The 24,003-nt window shown below is 66.3% G+C and overlaps 2 protein-coding genes across 3 annotated transcripts; both read left to right on the forward strand.

Moving 5' to 3' along the window:
* The first annotated feature begins 2,350 nt into the window (after window positions 1-2,350).
* TBC1D10A (TBC1 domain family member 10A) lies at window positions 2,351-14,689 on the forward strand. The gene is made up of 9 exons (XM_088532289.1): window positions 2,351-2,571; window positions 6,085-6,184; window positions 9,702-9,809; window positions 10,150-10,256; window positions 11,747-11,861; window positions 12,325-12,390; window positions 12,752-12,941; window positions 13,943-14,097; window positions 14,287-14,689. Exons 1-9 carry the CDS (start codon window positions 2,366-2,368, stop codon window positions 14,677-14,679), a joined length of 1,440 nt encoding a protein of 479 aa, XP_088388415.1. The 5' UTR covers window positions 2,351-2,365; the 3' UTR covers window positions 14,680-14,689.
* A 1,322-nt stretch (window positions 14,690-16,011) lies between these two features.
* On the forward strand, window positions 16,012-23,098 carry CASTOR1 (cytosolic arginine sensor for mTORC1 subunit 1). Of its 2 annotated transcripts, XM_010218063.2 has the most exons (9): window positions 16,012-16,127; window positions 16,235-16,305; window positions 20,417-20,610; window positions 20,754-20,886; window positions 21,085-21,208; window positions 22,150-22,263; window positions 22,406-22,488; window positions 22,797-22,891; window positions 23,009-23,098. In XM_010218063.2, exons 1-9 carry the CDS (start codon window positions 16,015-16,017, stop codon window positions 23,072-23,074), a joined length of 993 nt encoding a protein of 330 aa, XP_010216365.2. In that variant the 5' UTR covers window positions 16,012-16,014; the 3' UTR covers window positions 23,075-23,098. The 2 variants fall into 2 exon arrangements, 1 of the variants encoding a protein (XP_010216365.2); XR_015913807.1 differs by lacking the exon at window positions 23,009-23,098 and having other exon boundaries at window positions 21,042-21,208; window positions 22,797-22,868.
* The last annotated feature ends 905 nt before the right edge of the window (window positions 23,099-24,003 follow it).

Genomic DNA, 24,003 nt, shown 5'->3' on the forward strand with positions numbered 1-24,003 from the left:
AGCGCGTCCTGCTTCCAGTCGGTGCTGTAGGATATTGAGTTAACAGTTCCTTCGCAGGCGTGGGCAGGGTGCTTGCATGTACTGGGGATAGAGGTGCTCCTGCCCTGCAGGGAGATGTGCTAATTACTCCTGTTGGCTTTAAACAACCAGGCAAGAGGTACAATGTTCTTGGAAGGAACAACTCCCGAGGCCTAGCTTAGGGTCAGGGCTTTGGTGGCAGCGATCTGCTAAAACAGCGTGTGAGGGCCTAGCTCGCAAGGGGCCTTTCTACAGCCGATGAGCACTGCAAGGAAGAAAGCTCTGACAGGAGAAGCGATGTTGCTGCTACCTCCTCTGCAAGATACGGATCTGGTGGGGCTGTCTTTCAGATCACGCAGCTGTTCTGTGTAGCATGACCTGCCCCGATGCCTGGTGCAAGGAGCATCACCGTGCTCCCTCCTCAGGCACGCGGTTCCTCGCTGTCCCCAGATGCACGTGGGGCCGGTGCTTAGGTGACCGTCTTGGTCTTCAGCAAAGCCCAGGCCCTTCTAGGAGCCCCTGCCCGCATCCCGCACAGCGCTGAGTGCCCGGCGCTCCCACAGGAGCCTTCCTGCCCCTGGCTTCCGAGTGGGAGCACTAGGAAAAGCTTGCATGGAGCCCTGCCAAGGGCCAGCCACTTTCTATCTAAATATTACAGTCGAATATTAAAACAGACTGTGTATCCAGTGCAAAACAGCTCTTATCAGGGCCTTCCACTTAACGGGGGAGGATCTCCAAAGCTTCAACTGCCCGAAGAAAAAAAAAAAAAAAAAGAGTAGAGGTTGATTTAGTTGCTGATTTTACTGTCCTGTAGCTATCTCTTGTGAGGGGTCCTGACTCCAGTAAAGCCCCTCAGCAGTGTCCATGGGCCAAAGTGGTGTTTTGTGTTACTGCTGCAGCAAGTTTAGCCTCCAGCAGGCAGCCCTAACTTCACCAGGGCTGCAGAGGGGCTGGATGCCAGGCTGGAGCTCTAGGGACCCTCCTGCTGCAGAAGAGTCACTGGAAGGTTTCATCCAGCTCAGCTCAAAATGGATGCAAGAGCCAGTGCAGTCTGTGAAGGCTGTTCATGCTGGGCCCTGATCCTTGTGTGCTTCATTTTTAGAATAGCTTGGGGACTTTTACCCCTGTGGGGTAAAGATGCCAAAGCTGCTGTTGGACAGTACTTTCCTGTTCTTGGTTTGGATGGAGAGCTGAGGAGAGGTGATAGCTGAAGAGGTTTATCTAGGGAAATGGTATAGGCCAAGTGAGGAAACCACAACTCTAGTATGCTTATAAAGGAGATCACAAGCGTATTGTCTTTAAAGAATGCTTTTTTTGGTGTGTCTGTTGCTTTTTAACTGCAGAGCACAGCCCTGCAAGCACAGTGAGCATCATAGCTGCAGGGCTGAAGCTGCAGAAGAGCTCCCCGTGTTTCTGTGACTTGCGGGTGAAGCCTGGCTGTGGTTGACAGGGAGTTACCGGTTGGATCTGGTGCCTTAGGAGAGCACTGGGAGAGGCCAAAGACTGCACAGGTTGTGGAGATTAAGTCAGTGCCTCGGTTAAACCCTGTCACCAGCTGCCGCCTTTGGGCTGGCTCTGCGCTGGGCGCGGGGATGCCCTTGTGAAACTGCCCTCCCGACCCGGCCAGGGCTGAGGGGCCGCTGGCCGCGGGGCGCTGCTGCTGGGCTGGGGGTTGTCCAGCAAGAGCCGCTGGATGCAGAGCGCCGGGAGGAGGCGAAAGGGGCTCCTTGGGGGCCAGGACACCACGAGGGGCTGCGGTGCGGCCACCCCCGCGCCAGCCGGGGTGGCCCGAGGGCCCTCCTAGAGGCGCTCGAGCCACCTTGGATCCGGCTGCAGCTCGGCCCTGCGGCGGCGCGGCCGGTCCCGCGCCTGCAGCAGCCGCGAGCGGCAGAAGCGGCAGCTGCGGGAGGGGGAAACGGGAGCTGCTAGCGGGGCCGGAGCCACCCGGGCTCGAACGACAACGCGGTGCTTCCGCGCAGGCCCTGAGCGAAGGCCGGGGCAGAAGAGCCGGGCCGGCCCCGCTGCGCGGCCGGGGAGGGGCCGCGGGGCCTCGCCCGGGGCTGCTGCTCGCGGCCGGCGCCGCGGGGGCTGCGGGCTCCGCGCCGGGCCGGGCCGGGGGCGCCCCCGCGCTGCCGAGCGGCCGGCGCGGCCCTGACGGACAGCTCGCTGTCCAATGGCGCGGCGGCGCGGGCGGGCGCCCCGCCCTGCCCCCACGCGGCGTCCAATGGGCGGGCGCGGCAGGGGCGTGGCGGCGCCTGGTTGGGCGGCGGGCCGGGCCGGGCCGGGTCGGGCCGGGCGCCGCCGTGGCCGGGCGCGGGGGAGCGGCCGCCGCCGCCGCCGCAGCGCCATGGCCAAGAGCCGCGGGGGCGGCGGGCCCGGCTCGCCGGGCAGCGCCCGCAGCCTGGCGGGCACCCGCGAGAGCCTCGCGGCCGACCCGGGCGGCGACGAGCTCAGCTCGCTGGGCTCCGACTCCGAGGTGAACGGCGGCGGCCCCGAGGAGCGGCGCGTCGACAAGTTCGGCTTCCTCGTGGGCAGCCGCAGCGCCGAGGGGCCGTGAGTGCCGCTCCGGGACCGGCGGGAGGGAGGGACGGGCGGGCCGGGAACGCGGCCCACGCGCGGCCTGCGGGGCTGCCGGCGCCGCGGCCTGTGCGGCCTCCGGGGGGCGCCTCCTCCCGGCGCCCCCCGCCGCCCTTGGCCTGCTCGGCGGCCGCGCCGGGCTCCGCGGCCCGCGGCGGGCGGCGAAGGAGGCGGCGGGCGGCGGCGGCGGCGCTTCCCTGGCTGCGGCGCGGGGCCTGCGGCGGGCGCCGCCTCCGGGCCGCCGCGGCGGGTCGCGCCTGGGGCCGAGCGAGGCGCCGCGGTCCGTCCCGGCGTCGCCCGCTTCGTCCCGGGCCCTGCGCTCGCGGCTGCGGGAGCCGGGTCGAAGCTGCGGGAGCCGCTTGCCGCGCTCGGAGGCCGGGAGCGGCGCGGGGGAGGCCCCGCGGGCGCCATCGCGCCTGCCCCTCGCTGCTGTCCCTGCGTGCTCAGCCCGAGGCCCCTTCCCGTCCCGGCACCGGGTTCCTGCGCGGTTTTGGTCTCCGTGTGGTGCCCGGCGCTCGCCGGTGCCGCGTTGCTGTGCGGGCAGCGCGCCGGCCGCCCGGGAGCATCCCGGAGCGGCTGGAAAAGCGCCGGCTCCGCAGCGAGGAAGGGGGGTCCCCCGCGGGGCCCCGTGCGGCCGCAGCGAGGTGCCCGAGTCGGCTCTGAACGGCGCCCGGCGCCGGGGATCCCGGCCGCGAGGGCTCGCGGTGGCAGCCCGGCCTCGGCCCTGGAATGCGGCCCGGGCCCGCGGAGCCGGTTTGGCCGCGTGTTTTTCCTCTCGGCGACACGGGCGTTTTCGCAGTGACACCCAGGGGAGCCGCGGCCCCAGCTCGGGCAGGGGGCCGAGGCGGCACCTCCATCCCCTCCGCGCGCTCCCGACCTCGCAGCCACTCTGCTCCACGCGACGCTCCCGCGTGCCCCCGACAGCCGATCCGGCCTGGCCGCGGGCCAGCGGCTCCGCGCGCTTCGGCCCGGCCCGGCGCGCGTATTCCTGGCGCTCCTGCGAAGTTCCCCGCAGGTCAGCACGGGGCCGGGGCCGCGAGTCTCAGCTCTCCTCCCTGCCTGCTCCGGTGTCAGCCGGGCCCCTCGGTTTCCTCATCCACAAGGAGCGGAGCACGTGTCCCTGCGTGGTGCGGGATCCTCTCTAAGCTGGGGGCCAGGGGATGCTGTTTGTGGCCCTGCCCCGGTGCTGGTGCCGCTGCAGCATCCGTTGCCCCACTCCCAGGACGCTGCTGGCGGTGGCAGTCCTGCTGCTCGGGTGGCTGCGGCACAGACTGAGCATGTCCCTGCTGCCCGCCCGGTGCCCGTGGGCTGCTCCGGCCGGGACGCGGTTCCTCCCGGCCTGCCCTTGCCCCAAGGCCCTTTCTCCTCTGGTGCATGAGCAGCTTCGATGCTGCTTCTGACACCCAGCTCTTCCAGGCGCTCGTGCTCCGGGGCTGCATGTGCCGTGATCCCGGCACAAGGGGCCAGCTGCCTCCCGCCTTGTCACCCCCGCTGGGCTGGGGGGCACCCGCAGTGGCGCTGCCCCTCGGGGCCGGCAGACAGAGCCTGTGCTGGAGCCGGCAGAGCCGCTTACGGGTGGGTGGCTGCAGACACAGGGCACTGTCACCTGGGGGCTGAGATGTCACCCTCATCGGAAGGGCCGAGGACAAGCAGGCTGCGCCGGGACAGGCGAGGGCTGCCCTTGCCCTGTAGCAGGGAGCGCTGGTGCCTGGGCACGTCCCTTCTCCTGCTGTCTGGCATCCAGGGTCCCTCTGCCCAAGCCCCAGCTGCTCCCATGCCAGGGAGCTCCTGCCCCAGCTGGTGGAGCTGGGTTGGATGGGGAGCACCGGGCATATGGGCACAAGCATCAGGCTTGAGGGTCTTCCCTGGGGCGGTGCTGAGAGGGGCCGAGCGGGGAGGCCGATTCCTGCAGGGTGGCCCAGGGCCTGGCCACGCTGCTGTCCCTGTGCCCGGGACGCAGCGCGGCAGAGGGGATCCCGCGCGGCTGCAGGAGGGCCCGGAGCAGCGCGCGCTCCGGGCTCTGCGCCCGCTGCCAAGCTGGCATCAGCTGCTAACAGCTTCCAGTCTGGGCTGGCGCTGCTCCAGCGGGACCGCGTCCAGATCCTGTATCCAGCGTCCAGAGCTCTTGGGCTTCCCACGCCTCCGAGAGCCGTGGCTGCCCGGTGCAGAGCCGGCGCTGCCCCGCGGTGCCGGGATGCGCTCAGGTGGGAGCCACCTTGGTGGGTGGCTCTGCCCCTTGGGAGCACCTGGCTGCCCTGGCCCTGCTGCCGGGAAGGGCTGGCGCTGGCCGTGGGGCGGCCCCGCGGCCGGACGCGTCCCCAGGGAGCCGGGGGATGTGCGTGCTGCGCACCGGCTCGCGGTGCCTCCCGCGGCAGGACCCACCTGGGCACCGCTCCACACGCGGCCCCTGGACCCAGCGGGGCACATTCCAGTTTGCTCTTCCCGGTCCGGTGGGGAGGCCTCTCCCATTCCTCCACTGAGGTTGTGCAGGGACAAGTGTCACCTTGAGCCAGTGCCTCTTTGGCAGGGAAGGGCATCAGAAACCCTTGGGAATCGATGACCTCCTGCCTCTGCTTGCTGCGGAAGAGCTTCCGATCCCCGGGCATGGGGGCCTGGCCAAGCTGCCTGGCTGCTGCAGGGCTGCTGGTGCCCGGGGGCTCTGGCCGGGCTGCGCTGCGCGGGGCCGGGCCGTGCTCCGGGCCGTGCCCCGCGTGCGGCCCCGCAGCGCTGACGTGGTGCTCGCGCCGCAGCAGAAGTGAGAGTTGGGCTGCGGCCCGCGGGGCTGGGCCGCGTTTTAGTCCCTGCCGCCTCCCCGCAGGCTTTGCCTTTGGCAGCGGCCTCCTGCCTGGCTCGATGGGGTTAAATTTTATTCCTGATCCAGGCTAAGCTATTGCTGGAAAACACTTCCCCTCCTTCCTGGGGGACCCTCAGCTGGGCTCCGAGCCGGCCTTGGAGCAGCGCCAGGCTTGTCAGGCGCGAGTGGAAGCAGAAGTGAGCGGACGGGGAGGCTGGAGCTCGCGGGCAGGGCGCTTCCCAGAGCAGCCCCTTTCTGTGGCGGGGGCTGCCCCAGGCCGTGGCTCCCTCCGCGCAGGGCCCCGTGACGAGTAGAGCCCCGGAGCCCACGTGCCAGCGCTCTGGGGACGTCCTGCCCCTGTGCGGCACGCGCAGCCGGGCCCCCGCAGCCTCCTTTCCCCGGCTGTCCTCAGGGGTGGCGGTGGGGACAGAGGCCAGGCCCTGCCAGGCAGGTTGCCCCGCTCTGCCTGTGGGTTTGCCCGCTCCAGCTCCCCGCCTCGTGGCTCCCATGTCTCTTCGCTGCCCAGGTGCTGCCGTGGAGAAGAGCTGCATGGTGGCGAGGTGCAGCAGCAGCCCCTGCGCCCCTTGGTGTGTGGGGAGCACCCTGGGGTGCTGCTGGGCTCCCCGACATAGGCAGGGAACCGAGGGCAGTGATGGCTCCTTTGCTGACGGGCGTCTCTTTGTCTCGCCCCGCAGGCTGGAGGAGGTGCCCCTGGAGGTGCTCAGGCAGCGGGAGTCCAAATGGCTGGATATGCTCAACAACTGGGACAAGTGGATGGCCAAAAAGCACAAGAAGGTGGGTGCCTGTGGCCACACTGTCCTCGGAACGGGAGGCAGAGGCGGATTGAGGGGCACAACAATGTTACCTTGGGGCTTTGAGACACTTAGGTTGGCTGGTGTGTATGTTACCAAGCCTCCAAGGCCAAGTCACAATGTCAGCAAGTCCCTAGGCTAAACATACTCCCTTCAGATGATAGTGGCTCCAAGAGGGCAGTCCTTCCAGTGACGCTTCTTGCTGTGGGAGGCTGAGATGAAGTTTGCCTCTCCTCAAGCCAGGCTGCTCCTGCCCACATCTGTCCGAAGGAACCATCCCACGGGCAGCGTCTGCTCCCTGCCGGGCTGGAGACTTCCTGGGCTCATCTGGCTGCTGCTCTGGCTTGCAGGCCGTCATGGGAATCATTAGGTCATGGAAACATCTTGTAGACAAAAAAAGCTCCAGCTAGGAAATACTTGAGCCTGGTGTGCGTGCGGCAGCCCTGCAAGGCAGGCCCCACAGGGGACTGGCCACCAAGCAGCTGGGCTGTCCCCAGCTCTGGGGTAGCGCTCGGCCCACGCAGGGCCGTGCCGCCGTGTCGGGCGCTCGCTGACCCTGCCGAGCCCGTGGAGAGGGCAGACAAGAGGCAGCAGCCCCCGGGCTGCCGCGCGGCGTCCGCGGGAGGCAGCGAGGCCGCCGGCAGCGCTCCCGGCCCCGCTCTGTGCCGCGCTCCCCGCCGGAGCGGCCTGCCGCCGTGGCCTCCTGCAGCGCCAGCCCGCTCGGTGCCTGGTGAGCAAGGGGAGATCCCTCTGCTGCTTGGCTGCTCAGGCTGGGATTCTGAGAGCTCGTCGGGACACGGCGGACGGGCAGTTTGATCTGCAGGTGGCTTCCTCCGCTCGCCACGTGCTCTCCCGCAGGGCACTGCCATCTCCGGGTTGTGAGGAGTTACTCTGGGCGCCCTCTCCCTGGCACAGGAGCTGTCCCATGTTTGTGCTGATGTCCCAGGGTCCCTGTGGGGCTCCTGGCACGTGTGGTCTGTCTTGCAGTTCAGTCAGTGCCTGGACTGCAGGGTGGCTGAGCTGCAGCCTCAGGTTTCTCTCCTGGGAGCTCTTTGACCCCCTTCCTGCTGTGGTCCCCCCAATGCTTTTCCATCTCCATGCTTGGTGTTGGCTCGTAACCCAGGAATCTCTTGAGCAGGCTGGGACTATGCTTTGGGCCAGCTCCTTTGAGGCCTGGGCATGTGCCAGCTCAAACTCGTGTGGCTCCAGGGTCCCGAGATGCTTCATCCCAGGTCAGGATCCCACAGAGCTGTGACCTTGTGTTCCTCATGGAGTTGAGAGCCACCATGGGACGACCCTTTGCCTTTCCAGCCAGCCTGGAGGAGGGCAGATGCGAGCAGGGGGCTCCTTCCTCTCCTGCTGCTCCCAAGGGAATGGCACTGTGCATCCCTGCGGCCCCTGCTCCCCCAGAAGGGCATGGTGAGATCCTGAGGACCTGCTGCTCTGTATCCCCAGTGTGGGGACATGTTAGACCGGCCGCTGCAGGCGCGCGCGTGGCTACCAGGCTGCACTGGCAAGAGGGGGAAATGAGCTCGGGCTGGGCAGGAGAGGCCCAGGGCAGCAAGCGCCGAGCAGAGCTGGGGCTCCGGCTCCGTGCCGAGCTGGCACCGAGGCCATGGGGCCTCCTGCCGCCCTCGGGGAAGGGCGCCGTGCCCGGGAGCAAACCTGGCTCTGGTGAGCCCTGCGGGCTGGCAGGGCAGGGAGGCCTCGCGAGCAGCCAGTGGTGCCTCCTGGAGCCCTGGCGCATCCAGGCGCTTGGTGCGCTCCCCCAGGCAGGGACACGCAGCACGGAGGCCGCGGCACGTGCTGGGTTTCTGCAGAGCTGTGTGCTGTGCTGCCAGCCCAGCGCTCCTTGGTGCCCGCCCTGCCCGAGGGCCTGGAACTGGCACTGCCACTTCCCCAGGAGCAGCGGGGCCGCGAGGGGCCATCCCGGCGCCTCCAGGTCCTGTCCCTGTGCTGCCAGCTCTCCAGGGCCACCTTGGCCATCTGCAGCTTGCAGCGATGTCCCAGCTGCAGCCTGGCAGTGCTTTCAATGTCCTGCTGATCCGCTTGGTCTCCTTGAGACCTCCCTGTCCTGCGTGGAGGGCGAAGCGTGGGCTGTGGCTGCTGGCTGCGCTGCAGCCGTGGGGAGGGCTGTGATGGTGCTGGCCCCCGGGTTAAGCAAGCCGCGTGCCCTGCCCGCTGCTGCTGCGCGCTGCCCGCCCTGGACTTTGGTCCTGGCCGGTGCCCCGTGCCAAGGAAACCCGGAGCCACCTGAGGGGCCTCGGGAGGCGGCACCGCGCGGAGCTGGGGCCGCGGGGCCAGGCCTGCCCCTTGTGCAGGAGCTCGGCAGCCGCCCCACATCCCGGGGGCTGAGGAGAGCCCTCCTGGGAGCAGTGCAGGGCAGGGGGCTCACCCTGCGCCCCGGCGCTTCCCGTGGGCCTTGGAGACCCCGCGCTCCCCACCTTGGCTCTGGGTTTGCGTGCAGGCTCCACGTGTCATCACACGCTCGGGCAGTTGTCCTGGAGCTGTTTGCTAGGTGCAAGCCCTTGGCTTGGCTCCTAGTTCCTCGCCAGGCATCCCCGGCTTCCTGTCGCGGCTCCAGCTGGCATCCAGGCTGGCATGCTGGGGAGGAGCATGGGAGAAGAGCCCAGCCACACGGGTCTGCCGAACTAAGGTCTCAAAGCACAGGACTACCTGCCATTGTCATAGCTTTGTGGGACCTGCAGCCGAGCATCCGTCCTATTGCCACGTAGGGACATGTCCCCTGTCATAGAATCATAGAATGCTTAAGGTTGGAAGGGACCTCTAGAGCTCATCTAGTCCAACCCCCTGCACACGCAGGGTCACCTAGAGCACGTGGCACAGGACTGTGTCCAAGCAGGTTTGGAAGATCTCCAGAGAAGGAGACTCCACAACCTCTCTGGGCAGCCTGTTCCAGGGCTCTGGCACCCTCACTGTTAAGAAATTTTTCCTTCAGTTCCTGTGGAACTTTTGATGCTTCAGTTTCCAGTCATTTCCTCTAGTTCTGTTGGTGGCCACCAGTGAAAAGAGGCCAGCCCCATCCTCCTCACTGCCTCCCTTGAGGTACTTACAGACACTGCTCAGGTCCCCTCTCAGCCTTCTCCTCTCCAGGCTGAACAGGCCCAGCTCCCTCAGCCTCTCCTCATAGGGCAGATGTTCCAGGCCCCTGATCATCCTTGTAGCCCTGCGCTGGACTCTCTCCAGCAGCTCCACATCCCTCTTGTCCTGTGGGGCCCAGAACTGGACACAATACTCCAGATGTGGCCTCACCAGGGCTGAGTAGAGGGGCAGGATCCCCTCCCTCAACCTGCTGGAGATGCTCTTCTTAATGCACCCCAGGATCCCACTGGCCTTTTTGGCCACGAGGGCCATGTCAGACCTGGGGAGGCTGCAGCTGGTCAGCCTGTCCCCGTGCTGCCGTCCGGGTCTGGCTCCCCTCTTGCTCCGGGGGCTCTTTGCCCTGCGTTGTTCCCGTCCTGACGTCCTGCTCTCCACAGATCCGCCTGCGGTGCCAGAAGGGGATCCCGCCCTCGCTGAGGGGCCGTGCCTGGCAGTACCTCTCCGGGAGCAAAGTCAAACTGGAGCAGAACATCGGCAAATTCGATGTAAGCCCAGGCGAGGCCCTTCCCTCCCCTGACCCTCCTCGGGGCGCTTGGCTCCCGCTCCTTGAAGGCCTGGGGGAGCCGCTGGGATCCTGGATGCTGCTGCTCCCTGCTGTGTGGATACGAGGGGTCCCACTTGCCCCAGTGGGACTCTCCAATGCCCTTCAAGGCCAAGCAGATGGCACTGGCGCATTCACGTCTGTGTGGCTGCCTCCTCTCCCTGGTTTTGGGGCTCCCCCTCATGGCCACTGTCCTGGCTACCCTCTCACTGCGGGCCTGTGTCCTGGTAGTGCCGCGGCCAGGCATCGCCTCGCGCAGCTCACCTGAGCCCTCTCCTCCCCAGGAGCTGGATCTCCTCCCGGGAGACCCCAAGTGGCTGGATGTGATTGAGCGAGATCTCCATCGGCAGTTCCCCTTTCACGAGATGTTCGTCTCGCGTGGCGGCCATGGGTAAGTGGAGCTGCCTCACACCAGCTCTCGGCAGCTGATGGACTGGCACCTTGGGACACGGGGTGTCTGTCCCAGCTCGCAGAGCTCAGTTCCCTGTGTGGTGTCACCCAATCTCGCATGCGAAGCACACGGGGTGTTCCCGGAGGCTCCAGGTGAGGGCTTAGCCCAGGTGCTTGGTCCCTGGGTGACTGCCATCAGCACCAGCTCCAACCCCAGCAGTGTGGGCATTGCTGCAGCAGGACATCAGTTAGCGGAGAATGGAGGTGCCTGATGGTGGTTTCTGCGTCACCTGGGTGACACAGAGCACAGCAGGTCCCTGCGTGTCTGCACTCCTGTGCTCGCAGCCGGGGCTGCCTGGGAGCTGCTTCACAGAGTAATAGAATCATTAAGGTTGAAAGGACCTCTAGAGGTCATCTAGTCCAACCCCCCGGCACACGCAGGGTCATCTAGAGCACGTGGCACAGGACTGCGTCCAAGCGGGTTTTGAGGATCTCCAGAGAAGGAGATTCTACAACCTCTCTGGGCAGCCTGTTCCAGTGCTCTGTCACCCTCACTGTTAAGAAATTTTTCCTTCAGTTCCTGTGGAACTTTTGATGCTTCAGTTTCCAGCCGTTTCCTCTAGTTCTGTCGGTGGCCACCACTGAAAAGAGGCTGGTCCCGTTCTCCTCACTCCTTCCCTTGAGGTACTTCTAGACACTGCTCAGGTCCCCTCTCCCCTTTTCTCCAGGCTGAACAGGCCCAGCTCCCTCAGCCTCTCCTCATAGGGCAGATGTTCCAGGCCCCTGATCATCCTCGTGGCCCTGCCGGACTCTCTCCAGCAGCTCCACATCCCTCTTGTCCTGTGGGGCCCAGAACTGGACACAATACTCCAGATGTGGCCTCACCAGGGCTGAGTAGAGGGGCAGGATCCCCTCCCTTGACCTGCTGGAAACGCTCTTCTTAATGCGCCCCCCCAGAATCACAGAATGGTTGAGGTTGGCAGGGACCTCTAGAGATCATCTAGTCCAACCACCCTGCTCCAGCAGGGATACCCAGAGCAGAGCACACCCCAGAGTCCCATTGGCCTTCTTGGCCACGAGGGCACTTGCTGCCTCACCTTATCACCCACCATGATGCCCATGTCCCTCTCTGCAGAGCTGCTCTCCAGAAGGTCAGTCCCTAGCCTGTACTGTTGTCTGGGGTTATTCCTCCCCAGGTGCAAGACCTTGCACTTGGCCTTGTTGAATTTCATGAGGTTTCTCTTCCCCTTGCCTTGAGCCACCGTCGCTGGTGGGAGCAGCGGTGCAGGGAGGCGGGTTGGCTCGCTGCCTCATCTGCCACCTACCAGGGCATTTCTGCAGCCCTTGGCTAAGAACACAGCAAGGCTTTCCGGCCAGGTCCATCTTTGGACTCTTGCCAGAGGCCCGCGAGGCCGCCTGGCGCTGTGGCGGGAGGCGGTGGGGTCTGTCCCTGCTGGCTCTGCACCTCCCCTCGCGCCCGTGTCTCCGCAGGCAGCAGGACCTGTTCCGGGTGCTGAAGGCCTACACGCTGTACCGCCCCGAGGAGGGCTACTGCCAGGCCCAGGCGCCCATCGCTGCCGTGCTGCTCATGCACATGCCGGCCGAGGTACGGGGCCGCTCGGGAGGACGGGCAGCCCTGGGGAACCCTGTGCTGGAGACCTGGGCACGGTGGGAGGACACGGGGTGCCGGGGGGGAAGCAGAGGCAGCTGCTGCTGCAGGGGGCTCACAGCCCTGCCCGAGCTGAGCCCCAGGCTCCAACCTGCTCTGCGTGCACGGGGGCTGCCCGAGCCGCTCAGTGAAACCTAGGCTGTGCCTGCAGTGTGGGGTGCTTTACAGAGCCCCCCTGCTGCCTGGGCAGAGGTGGGAGCCCGGCACCGTCTCCTCCTGGAACGCGCTGCCCAGCCTTGCTCTTGGGACCTGCTTGCTCCGGTGCTCGGCCACCCTGGGGCTGTGTCCTTCAGCCCAGGTGGCTCTGCCACCTCCTGCCCCAGCCGAGCCTCCTTCCCCTCCCCTGTCCCTTGGTGCCATGGGGGCACTGGGCACTCACCCGCTGTGTCTCACCTTGCAGCAAGCGTTCTGGTGCCTGGTGCAGATCTGCGAGAAGTACCTGCCCGGCTACTACAGCGAGAAGCTGGTGAGTGAAGGGCTGGCCTCTGGGGACTGCAGGGGGTTTGACCCATCTGTGGGCCGTGAGCTGCCCCGGGTCCTTACGCCTGTGGAAAAAGGAGGGCAGAGGGGAGTGCTCCCACGGGATCCACGTGGTGCCAGGGCTCCCCTTGGCACCCAGTGGGGAGGGATTTGGGGCTCAGCTTCTGGCATCCATGGGGCACAGTTCCAGTCCCTTATCCTTACCAGGAGATTATTCTGTTTTTCTTGGTCGGGGGTGTTGGGGCCAGGGCTGAGCACTGGGGAGCTGAAGCCCAGCTCCCAGCTGAGCCCTCTACCCTGGGTGTAACCCCTCACCGCAGAGCTCAGTGCTGGTGTTCTCCCTGCAGGAGGCCATCCAGCTGGACGGGCAGATCCTCTTCTCGCTGCTGCACAAGGTCTCACCAGTGGCCTACAAACATCTGAGCAAGCAGAAGATCGACCCCATCCTGTACATGACGGAGTGGTTCATGTGCGCCTTCTCCCGCACGCTGCCCTGGAGCTCCGTGCTGCGTGTCTGGGACATGTTCTTCTGCGAAGGTAGGAGCAATTCCTTGTCGCGCTCCTCTTCCCGGTGGGGTTTTGGCTGCAGCGAGGCAGGGAGCAGAGAGGCCGCCTTCCTTTGGTGTCCCTGTGCCCTGCAGCGGTGGACAGGCCCCCACCCCGTGCCCAGAGAGGGCACTCGTGCCTGCAGCAGACGCGCTGCAGCAGGCTGCCCAGCTGCTTGCTTGCATCTCGCGAATGGGAGCAGGTGAACAGCAGGTTTGAGGACACTGGGCTGCCGGGATAGAGACCAGACTGTCTGTGCGGTGCCAGGCTGGGGACATGAGGGCACATTCATGGGTGCGTTAATACACGAAGGGTCTGTAATCTGCCCTGGAGCCCAGATGCCATCGCCTGTCCTGGCTGCTAGCAGAGCAAGGACTCGCCCCACTGTTTGCTGGCACTGACGGTGCCGTCCAGCTCTGCTTTCCCTTGCCCAGTGCCTTCCCCGGCTGGCTCTGCAGCAGATGTAACGCAGGGCTCTCCTGTGCCCAGTGTGTTCAGCAGGTCACTGCGTTGCTGGGGCTCTGGCCCCCAGCCTGGGCTTGGGAGCAGCTCTCAGGCCACAGGAATGTGTGGTTGTCTGCAGCGGAGCATCCCCGAGCGAGCCTGAGCTTGCAGCGGCTCCAGGATGCTCCCTGGTGCCCAGTGAGAGCAGCCGCTTCTCCAGGCACTGTGTTGCAGCCGGAGCGGCTGCTGCTGGCGTGGAGACGGCAGCAGGATGTCAGCCAAACGTGTGATGGGATTGGAGGGAGCTCGATGTGTGCATGGCTGGGGCATAGAGTAGGCCCACCCTGGAGCGTCCCTCTACCTCGGCAGCCTTACCAGCACAGCGCAAGGCTGAGCAGGCTGAGCTGTGCCGTGCTCAGTACACGCTTGGCATTGGGTCTGCTAGGAGGTCCTTGAGCAAGGAGAGGGCACAGGAGCATCACGTGGGACGTGGTGACAGTGCCACCCGCTCCCCGCTTGCGCTCACTGCGTCACCTCCCCACTTCCAGGGGTGAAGATCATCTTCCGGGTTGGCCTCGTGCTGCTCAAACACACTCTGGGCTCCTCGGACAAGCTCAAGTCCTGCCAGGGCCAGTACGAGACCATGGAGAGACTGCGAGCCCTCAGCCCCAAGATCATGCAGGAGGCGTTCCTGGTGCAGGAGGTGAGGCCCCGCTCAGGGCGGGGGGACCTGGCACTGGGGTCTGTCCTGCGCTGGGGTGCCGTCCTGCGCGCTGCCCTGCAGGGCCACCCACTGCCATTGCTGCTGGTGGGTCCCCGTCGGGTGGGGGTGGCCGTTGGGTGCCCCATATCACAGCGGGACCGCGGTGGCATGAGTCTCTGTCCCTGCCAGGTCATCGAGCTGCCGGTGACGGAGCGGCAGATCGAGCGGGAGCACCTCATCCAGCTGAAGAAGTGGCGGGAGATGCACGGGGAGCTGCAGTGCAAGTCCCCCCCGCGCCTCCACGGCGCCAAGGCCATCAGCGACGCGGAGCCCCCCACCCGCAAGGCCCTGGAGCCGGTGCCCTCCATCATCGTCCCCCCCGGGCCGGCCCCCGTGCCCAAAGCCCGCAAGAGCAAGGAGAAGAGCCGAGACAAGGGCCTGGCTGGCCCCCCCAATGGCCCCGAGCCTGAGGGCAACGGGGCCGCCATCCCTTCCCGGGAGCTGCTGCACCCCCAGGTCTCTCCCCACCACCAGTCCAAGGAGAGTCTGAGCTCCCGGGAGAGCGAGGACACGTACTTGTAGGGCCCGCGCGGTGCTGGGCCGCCCCCGGGCAGGCCGGGCTCAGCTGGGCTGTGCACGCGCCCGGCCGAAGGACTCTGCTCCCTCCCCAAGGAGAGAGGGAGGGGAAGGGGCCGTGTGCGGGGGTGGTTTCGGGGCTGCAGGGACAGGGGCTGATGGCCCGTGGGGCTTGGCTGCCACAGCTGGGGACACCATGGGGTGCAGGGACCACAGGGGCGTTCGCGCGTGGCGCAGGAGCTGTGGGGCCCCGGGGACGCCGGGGGGAGCTCAGCCAGGCGCGGGGTGACAGCGGCGCCCCTCGGTGCCCCCCGCTGCCTCTGTCCCCTCCCTGCCTCCCCAGCAGGGAACCGCTGGTGCAAGGCAGGGAAGAGCCACCCTGAGCTGCCTCCCTCGGCTGCGCCCTGTCCTCCCTCCGTGTCTCCTGCAGTCTCCGCTCGCCGGGGTTTCCCCCGTGCTGCCGGGGGCAGAGCCCGGGCCCAGTTCCCCAGCACTTGTGCCTCACACAGCGGGACTGGGGGGCCGCGAGGAGCCGGGGCGGGGGCGCAGGGCCCGGCCTGGCCGCCCTGCTCCCCTTTATCTAGCAAGGATGTATTAAGCTGTAGCCCAATATGTAGTACCCAACTTACCTACTCCCTGAGCCTATTTATTGTCCCTCGGGGGTGGCAGCGGTGGCAGGATGGGGCCGAGGCGGCCTGGCCTGCGCGAGAGGTGACGGGTCGGAGCGGGCGCGGGGTGGCCCTGCGGGTGCCCCGGCGCCGTGCCCGCAGGGGCTCCCCCTCCTCCTCTCTGCAGGGGCTGGGGGCGACTTTGTAAAATAAAAGCGGCGAACGCGGTTTTGTACAAAGGGTGAATAAAGCAGCGTTGTGTAGAGGCGCCGCGCGTGGGGCTCCCTGCGCGAGCGGCTCCCCGCGCGTGGGGCTCCCTGCGCGAGCGCCGCGGCGGGGTGGGACCGGGCGGTGCCGGGGCGGGGCGGGTACCGGAGCCGGGGGCGGTACCGGGGCGGGGCGGGTACCGGAGCCGGGGGCGGTACTGGAGCTGGGGGTGTTACCGGAGCCGGGGGCGGTACCGGGGCGGGGGCGGTACTGGAGCCGGGGGCGGTGGCAGGAGCTGGGGGCAGTACTGGCCCCAGTACAGGAGCGGGGGCGGTGGCAGGGGCGGTGCCGGTACCGGAGCCGAGGGTGTTACCGGAGCCGGGGGCGGTGCCGGGGCGGTGGCAGGGGCGGTGCCGGGCCGGAGGACGGCGCCGGGCCGGGGCGGTACCGGGCCGGGCCGGGGGCGGGGCCGCGGCCCCCGTTATAGCGGCGCGGACGGCGGGGCGGCGCGGGCGGCGGGGCCGCCATGGACCTGCACATCCTGGAGCACCGCGTGCGGGTGCTGAGCGTGGCGCGCCGCGGCCTCTGGCTCTACACGCACCCGCTCGTCAAGCTGCTCTTCCTGCCCCAGCGCTGCAGGTACCCGCGGCGCCTTCCTCCCCGGCCCGTCCTCATCCTCGCGGGGCTTCCCCGGGGCCGCTGCTCCCTTCCCGGCGCCCTCCGCAGCCCCCCGTTTCTCCCGGCAGGTGCAAGTTCTTCAGCCTCACGGAGACCCCCGAGGACTACACCATCATGCTGGACGAGGAAGGCTTCAAAGGTAGTGCGGTGGCTCTCCCCCCTGTAACAGTGTCCCTGGGGCCTTGCTTCGAGCTCCTGAAGCAAGTTGTGTAAGTCCTCAGCCAGCGCTTTGTGCGTCAGCTCCACAAGTTGCAGCTTGCGTTGTGCCTGACCTGTGCCCTGTGCTGATGCCAAACCACCGCTGGGGAGCCAGGCGGTGCCCAGGCAGCACTTTTTGCCCCTTCCCTGGTGCTGGCAGCCGCCCAGTAAGCGCACAGCAGCTCTGCTGCATGGGGCCCGCTCTGCCCCTGCCTCCCGGCGAAGTGCACGGGGCACCCGCGCTGCCCGGCAGCCCCTGTGGAACCAGGCTCCCGTGGGACGGGCTGGCCTCACGACCGGGCTGTCGGCCGCTCGGATCCTTTTCCCAGCCGGCTGTTCCCGCCTGCCCCCACCCAAGCCTTCCTGCCGCAGGTCAGTGGGGAGCCGACCGGATCCGAGCTCCTTGGCCGGGCCCCAAGGAGCAAGGGTCGCTGGCCCGGCCACTCGCGGGCAGCGGCACCGTGGCTGGTGGCCCATGGCTGAGCCAGGGTCCCCTTGTCCCGGGCGGGTGGATGGTTTGGGTGCCCCGGCCGAGCCGCTGGCTGGCGGAGCCCTGGGAGCGCTGCGGCGCGGGCGCCTTGGGGACCCTTCTGCTCCGCAGCCGCATTGTCCTCGCCCGCGTCGCCGTCCCCAGGGGCGCCTGGAAACAATGGGGCCAGGCTGTGGGGCTGGGGGCCGCCAGTGTCACACGCAGCCGCTTCCTGACACTGTGGGGCCCCTGCCTCCTGCAGTCCCCCCACTCTGTGTATTAATTTTGGGGGCTTTTGTCGCTGAGTTTTCTCTGTGCGTGGCTGAGCCAGCGGCCGTGGGCCACGCTGAGATGGGCCATGAGTCTCCTGCAGGCTGCTCCTTCGCACGCGCTGGCCGGAATGTGATGCCCCTGGGGCAGCTGCAGTCTCGGCGCTGCTGCTTCTGTGTGGGTGTTGCGGGATTTGAGCCCGACCTGTTGCAGGAGGAAAGTTCCTGAGCTTCCCGAGGCTGCGTGAACCCTGTGGCCGCACCCGCCATGCGCTTGGGGACTGTGTGTTTGTCCTGGAGCTGCTGGTGACCGCGACGCCACCGTGGCAGCCTTGGTGCCCAGCAGGCTCCGCAGCCGCCGCAGCGCCTCGCAGCTCCCGGGGTCTTGAAAAGCCATTAGCGGTGAGCGGGAAGCACTGGGACGGGGCCGGCGGCAGCGCTGCGGCTGCCTCCCGACCTGCCGGCCCCGGGAAAGCGCCGCGGCTCCTCCGGCGCTTCCTGTGCAGGAGGCGGCCGGGGGAAACGCCTGTGCAGGGAGGGCTCTGGAAGCTGAGCGCGTTGCTTGCTCCGGGCGGCCGGAGCGTCGTTGTCCCTGTGGCTGCCTGACACGCAGGAGCCAAAGGGCCTGTGGCCACTTGCTATACCTGTCTTGGGCCCCTGTGAGCTGGGGGGTGGCTCTCACAGTGACAGATACTTGAGGGACCTGGAGATAGCCCTTTGGGCTGGCCCAAAGCTTCAACAGCTCCGGTCCGGGTAGACGGCAGCAGCGTTCCTGTAGCTGGTGCGCGCGTGGGTCAGCAGAGGTCCAGCAGATCAGCCCGCAACTCCCCGTCTGCCTTTGGTCTCCTTGCTGATGTCTCTCCCGCAGCAGGTCCATGGCGCTGATGTGGGTTGTGGATACCTTGGGTAAACCACAGCGGCCCAGGGGCAGCAGGATGTCAGGCCTTAGGGACAGAGAAACCCCCTCCAGCTCTGCTATGCCCCTGGTGTGGTGAGTTTGGCTTCTTGGCCCAGCTGCTCCTCCGCAGACCCCAGCTGAAACACCAAGTTACTGACTTGGTTCCCACCAGAGCCTCCCCTGGGCCTGCGGCTCAGACAGGAGGATGAGGAGGATTTGCAAGACCTGTTTTTTCCAGACGCCCACCTATGGGTACCATGGGGTGGAGAAGTAGGACACAGGGAGCCCTGGCCAGGGGGTGCTGCTCTGGATGGTGCATGTGTGGGTCCCCTTGCCTTGTCACCACAGCTTCGCTGGAGAGTGACCCCAGTGCCTTTGTGCAGCACCCGGTGGGAGCTCGTGCCTGGCAACCAGGTGTCAGGATACAACACGGGAGGAAGAGCGTAGCCCAGCTCTGCCCCTTCCTGGGGAGAGGGGCAGGAAGGAACCGTGGAACAGGCCTGGGCCGTGCCAACAAAAGCAGCTCCTGCTGAGCGGCCCCGGCGCCCGGCCAGCGCGGGCTCGGCTCCGGCTTGGTGCTCAGCGGAGCTGACCTGCGGCTCTGCTCACCTGCCACTCGGTGACCCATGGTGCCAGCTCCTGCTGGGACAGCACTGCAGTCCCCAAGCACCATTTGGCTTCAGGACACCTCTCCCACCAGAGGCGGGCGGCCTGGCAGTCCAGGGCTGCTGGCAAGGCTGTGGCAAGGCTTGCATGTGTGGTGGGTCAACACTGTGACCCCCATTCCTGGTTTTGGAGTAGCTGTAGACCCTGGGGCTCATCTCTGCCTCATGACCAGCTCAGGCAGCTGGTGCCAGCAGGAGAAAAGTTCTGGCCCTGGAGGCCTCACGGGCTTGGCCCTGCTCTTTCCTGGGGCTGAACTTGTGCCCTCTTTACAGCCAAGGGTGGGCTGCTGAGCCCCTGCAGCTCATCTCACTTGTGACTGTGGACTGGCAGTTCTCAGATGGACAGGCCTAGGGGCAGCCACTTCACTGGGTTTGCTTGAAGGCAACTTCTTCTCTGGGAAGGAGCAATTGTTCCTGGCACTGCCAGTGCCAGCGGGGTCTGGATGAGCTGCCGTACCCGCTGCAGGGGAAGGGGCTCTTTGAAGGTCTCTGCTTCTTCCAGCTCAGTCTGAAGTTTTGCTCTGTGGGTTATGGCCATGCCAGTGGGTGGGTATCCAGCTCCAATAGGAGTCTGGGCCCTAAAAAACATCATGTCCAGCCTGGCTCTCTAAGAGCTGCTCTTCTGGACATGGTGCTTGTGTTTAGAGTGGAGAGAGCTAAAGCCTCTGTCTGGTGTAAACCCTCTTAAACCTAACGTGAACGGGAATAGAGCCTGGAAAGTGGTTGGGGCTGTTGCAAAGTGTCCAGGATGTCCTGGGACCCCCTGAGCAGTGGCGCTCGCTGGGCTCTGTGCCAGCTCCGGTGCTGACCACTCACGGGAATGAACCCGTGTGCCCTGGGCTGTGCCGGGCCCTGGAAGGGAGCGGGGGGGTGCCCGTGTGGCACCTGACGTCCATGTGGGGACAGTGGGGCTGTGCCTGCCGTGGCTGCCACACCGCTTTGCCACTGATGTTGGTGACCCCATCCCCTTCCCTGGAGCCACGGGGTCGGTGCCTGGGGATGTTGCTGCTCCCCGGGCTCTGGCTGTGCTGGCTGTGGCCGGGGTGCGCCTGGCACCCTGGCTGCATTTGCGCGAGGTGCGAGGTGAGCTCGCGCAGCCCCCATGTTTATTCCACCTGTGCTGGCTCTGCTCATGGCGCCGGCACCTCCTGTTCCCTCCTGTGCCGGCTTGGTGCCCAGAGCCGCTCCGGTTCCCATGCCCAGCAGCGCCGTGGGCTCCTCAGCAGCGCGTGGATGCTGGAGGGCAGGGGGATGCCTGGGCCCGCTCGGAGCTGAGCAGGCTGAGGGCTGCAGTGGGTGCATCCTGCTGGCATTCCCGGGCTCTTCTGTTCTTGGGAAGCACCTGGCCAGCTCCTGAGGACAAGGCCAGCTCTTAGCCTGGGGATGTCGTGCAATGAAAGCTGGAGTTTGCTGGCTGTGCCACCTCCTCCCACTTGCCCAATGGCCTCTGCAGCAGGTGCAGCCCTGTCCCTATGAAACTGGTGTCCCCAAGGGCCAGAGGAGCAGCTCATCCCGCTGCTGGTGGGGACGTGGCTCTGTCATCCCTGGGGCTGGCTGCAGGCCTCATGCCCTGCCCTGGCTCAGGAAGGACAGACAAATGATGCAGCAGCTCCTGGCCCTGCTTGAGGCCCTGCTTGGCAAGGCCAACACAACCCCATGTGGTCTCTGGTAGGCTCTCCACCTGCGACACGGGTCCTTGCTCTTCCTCGGCCACTGTGCCTCAGTTTCCCTCTGCGGCTCTCCCGTTGCAGAGCTGCCGCCCTCGGAGTTCATGCAGGTGGCGGACTCGACGTGGCTGGTGCTCAGCGTCGTGTCCAACGGCAGGGCCTCCTCCGGCTGCCAGGCCACCGGTGTCACCAAGATCGCCAAGTCGGTGATTGCTCCGCTGGCCGAGCACCACGTCTCAGTGCTGATGCTCTCCACCTACCAGACGGACTTTGTCCTGGTGAGTCGTGCGTGGGCAGGATGGGGAGTGTGTGCGCCCCCAGAGGGGACAGGGACGGAGTCTTGCAGCACCTGCGCTCCCAATTTGGGGATGGGGACTGAGGGAAGCGCTCGGAGGCCTCATTCTTCCCATGTTCCTGCCAGGTCCGGGAGAAGGACCTGCCGGTGGTGATCCACACGCTGGCGGGTGAATTTGACATCTACAAGGAGGAGAATGGCGAGTCTGTCCCCGTCGACCGCGATGATGTGAGCAATGGCTTCCTCAAAGCGAAGCCAGGTGAGCAGCCGGGCTTGCCCGCGTCCCTGTGCCTGGCGGGGCCTGGTGCTGGAGGCTGGACCCGCGTCCGCAGGGCCTCCCCGCTGCGCCCGGAGGGATGCCGGGCTCTTGCTGCCGTGGCCACGGGGTGGCACTGCTGTCCTGTCCCCAAGCAGCTGGGTGCCCTGCCTGGGGTGACGTCTCGCTGTCCCCTGCCAGCCGCCAGCCCCACAGTGCACCCTGTGCAGAGCCCCCAGAACCGCTTCTGCATCGTGACCGTGGCGCCCGACACGCTGCCCGCCATCGCCACCGTGCTCATCGACGTCCTCTTCTACTCCCACAGGTGGGACCCTGGTGGGTGCTGGCACCGTGCTCGGGTGCTGGCAGCTCACAGGGGCACTGCCATTTGGCAAGAGGCTGCGGGGAGACCTGGCACATGAACCCACTGCTGGCGGCTGTGTGCACATCGGGTCCCTTCCCGCCTGGCACACCGCTCCGAAAGGGCTCTTGTGGTCCTCGCTGGTGTGTAATGGGCAAGGCTGCCCCAACCCGCCGCTGCTAGAGGCGTTTGCACCAGGGGCATAAGGCAGTGCCGTGGCTGTTTGGGACCTGCTGGAGCGTCTCCAGCCTCCCCTGTTACCCTGGCTCTGACCTACCTGGACTACAGGCCCCTTGCCCTTCCATGGGCGCTAAAGGAACTGATGCGTCTCCTCCTGCCCTCTGCTCCTGCAGCAAAGCCCATGCAAGGGGGTTATATTGCAAAATAGGAAGCCTTTTTTTATAATTTAAAAAAAGGCTGCTTGAAACCCTGCCCAGGCAGGACTTCCCGGTGGTTGGAGCGCTGTCGTGTCTCCCCCTGGGGACACGAAGCCTTGGGCTATTCCTGAGAATCCACTTTCCCTTTGGATGAGACCTTGCATTTTGCTGAGTCTGGGCACCTGGGAGCACCCACGCGTGGCCCTGCCCGGGCTTGTGAGGCAGCAGATCCCTTTGATGTGTAAAGAGCAGCTCCCGCACTGGCTTTCCCGCTCCAGAGGTACCGTGACTTTCCAGCAGCGTGTGGAAACGTGACTGCGGCCGAGTCCCCAGGCTGCGCCTCCCACCTGGAGGCTTCTGAAGCGCAGAGCGAGCCCTGGTGCTGCCCCCGCGAGCAAGAGGTCTGGCTGGGGTGCCAGCAGAGGCCAGTGGCCCCGGGAGCTGCAAGCCAAGGCCTCCCCTGCGCCCCGGAGGTGGGGGCTGCTGGCCGTCCTGGCGCTCGGCTCACCCCGATCCCGCCGTCCGCAGCCCCCCGAAGGAGGCTGGCCCTGGCAGCCAGGACCTGGACACCTTCACCTTCTTCGCCTTCTCCCTGATCGAGGGCTACATCTCGATTGTGATGGATGCGGAAACCCAGAAGAGGTGGGTGCCCTCCAAAGCTGGGCGCAGCTCCGCAGCCCTGCGCGCACCCTCAGCCCTGCCTCGGGGCTGCGTGTCCCTCCCCGAGGCTGCGGCTCCAGCGGTGCCCGGGGATCTTGCACTCGGGGACGCTGCTCTCTTCCAGGTTCCCCAGTGACCTCCTGCTGACCAGCTCCACGGAGGAGCTCTGGCGCATGGTGCGCATTGGCGGGCAGCCCTTGGGCTTCGGTACGTGTGGCAGCTCTGTCCCACCGTCACGGGCCCCTGCTGGCCTTGTCACAGCCTTGTCCTGCTGGGGCACCCTGGGGAGCTCCTGTGCAAGGGGATGCAGGGACGTGGGCAGGGTTGGGTTTCCCTGTGGAGCTTGGCACCCGGTCACTCCCATGGCACAGCTTCACCCCCCTCTTCCTGGGATTGCTCCGAAGCAGAGCCGGGAACTTCCTGCAGTTTGAGGCTTTGCCTCCGGTGCCGATGCCTGGGGGCTTCTCTCTGGCTGTGTCCCTCATGATCAACTGTGGGGCCCTTTGCCTCCCCAGACGAGTGTGGCATTGTGGCGCAGATCGCCGAGCCGCTCGCCACCGTGGACATCTCTGCCTACTACATCAGCACCTTCAACTTCGATCACGCCTTGGTAAGGGCACTGTGCTGGCCATGGCTGCGGCTGGCCCGGGGGTGCGGGCAGGCAGCTCACGGCGGGGACCGCAGTGCCCCGAGTGCTGCCAGTGCTGACAAGGGGTCTTGCTCCCAGGTCCCTGAGGAGGGCATCACCGAGGTCATCGAGCTGCTCCAGCGGCGCCAGGAGAGCAGGAGTTAGCAGGCACCTGCCCCGAGGCCGGGGGATGGTGGCGGGTGCCCCCGATCCTTGGCGAGCACCACACTGTGTATCCCAGCAGGACCCTGCACCCGGCTGCGGGCCTCACTCCCTCGGGCAGCGGCGCCCCATTGCAGAGGGCTCCTGCTGCCCCTCTTTGGCTTGTGACCACCTCCGGCGCACTGCTGAGCTCAGGGTTAGCCCTTTGGCTGCTCTTCCCCTAGCCCAGGGTGGCCAGCATGGGGCAGAACCCAGCAAGCCAAGATGTGGCTCCTGCTGTCCAGCTGCCACTGTGTCCAGGTGCCAGCGCAGTATTCGACCACAGGAAGAAGAGGGAGAAATCTCCACTGTACAAACCCTAAGGGGGCCTGGGAGAGGCCAAAACACAGGAGCAGCCCTTACTTTGCCTCGAGAACTCCTTGGCCTGTCAGTGCTTGCAGCTGTTCATGCCCTTTCCCTGTCCTCCAATCCTTGCTTCCTCAGGGCAGGAGTGAGGAGAACATCCCCCCCAGCCTGGGGTCAGGGCTGGGCCCGGGGTGAACCCCAAGCCAGGGTGGGAGCTCTGGTGCGCAGGGGCTGGAGGCTGCTCTCCCTCCCTCCCTGCATCTCCATCCTCCAGGGGATGGAGGCTCCGTGCTGCTCTAAGCCTCTTCGGCTGGGGTCTGGTGCTATGGATCCTCCTCCACAAATCCCTGCCTTGGGGATGCTGTCACAGGGGCGTAGCCAGGGCCAGGGTCTCAATCCTGTCCCTTCTGTGGTGTAAGGCTCTGTGTCCCTCGCTGTGGCCTTGAGGTCTCCTGCTGGAGCAGGGAGGGGAGCAGGAAAGTCCCCTCTTCTGAGCTCTAGTTTTTCGTATTTTTTATGGAGTCAATAAAAGTGCAGTTTTTCACATACTGCCTGGCTGCAGCTCAGTGGTGGACTGGCCCTTTGGC

Source organism: Tinamus guttatus, unplaced genomic scaffold (assembly GCF_059628265.1).
Source record: "Tinamus guttatus ecotype Peru unplaced genomic scaffold, ASM5962826v1 Tinamus_guttatus_pri_ptg000459l, whole genome shotgun sequence".
In the NCBI taxonomy this organism is placed as follows: domain Eukaryota; kingdom Metazoa; phylum Chordata; class Aves; order Tinamiformes; family Tinamidae; genus Tinamus; species Tinamus guttatus.

Excerpts from the sequence above, each read along its gene's own strand:
- TBC1D10A (XM_088532289.1), top strand. The coding sequence starts at position 2,366 with ATGGCCAAGAGCCGCGGGGGCGGCGGGCCCGGCTCGCCGGGCAGCGCC. Across the intron at positions 9,810-10,149 it reads AGAACATCGGCAAATTCGAT|GAGCTGGATCTCCTCCCGGG; the intron begins GTAAGCCCAGGC and ends TCTCCTCCCCAG. Across the intron at positions 10,257-11,746 it reads GTCTCGCGTGGCGGCCATGG|GCAGCAGGACCTGTTCCGGG; the intron begins GTAAGTGGAGCT and ends GTGTCTCCGCAG.
- CASTOR1 (XM_010218063.2), top strand. The coding sequence starts at position 16,015 with ATGGACCTGCACATCCTGGAGCACCGCGTGCGGGTGCTGAGCGTGGCG. Across the intron at positions 16,306-20,416 it reads GGACGAGGAAGGCTTCAAAG|AGCTGCCGCCCTCGGAGTTC; the intron begins GTAGTGCGGTGG and ends CTCCCGTTGCAG. Across the intron at positions 22,489-22,796 it reads CGGGCAGCCCTTGGGCTTCG|ACGAGTGTGGCATTGTGGCG; the intron begins GTACGTGTGGCA and ends TTGCCTCCCCAG.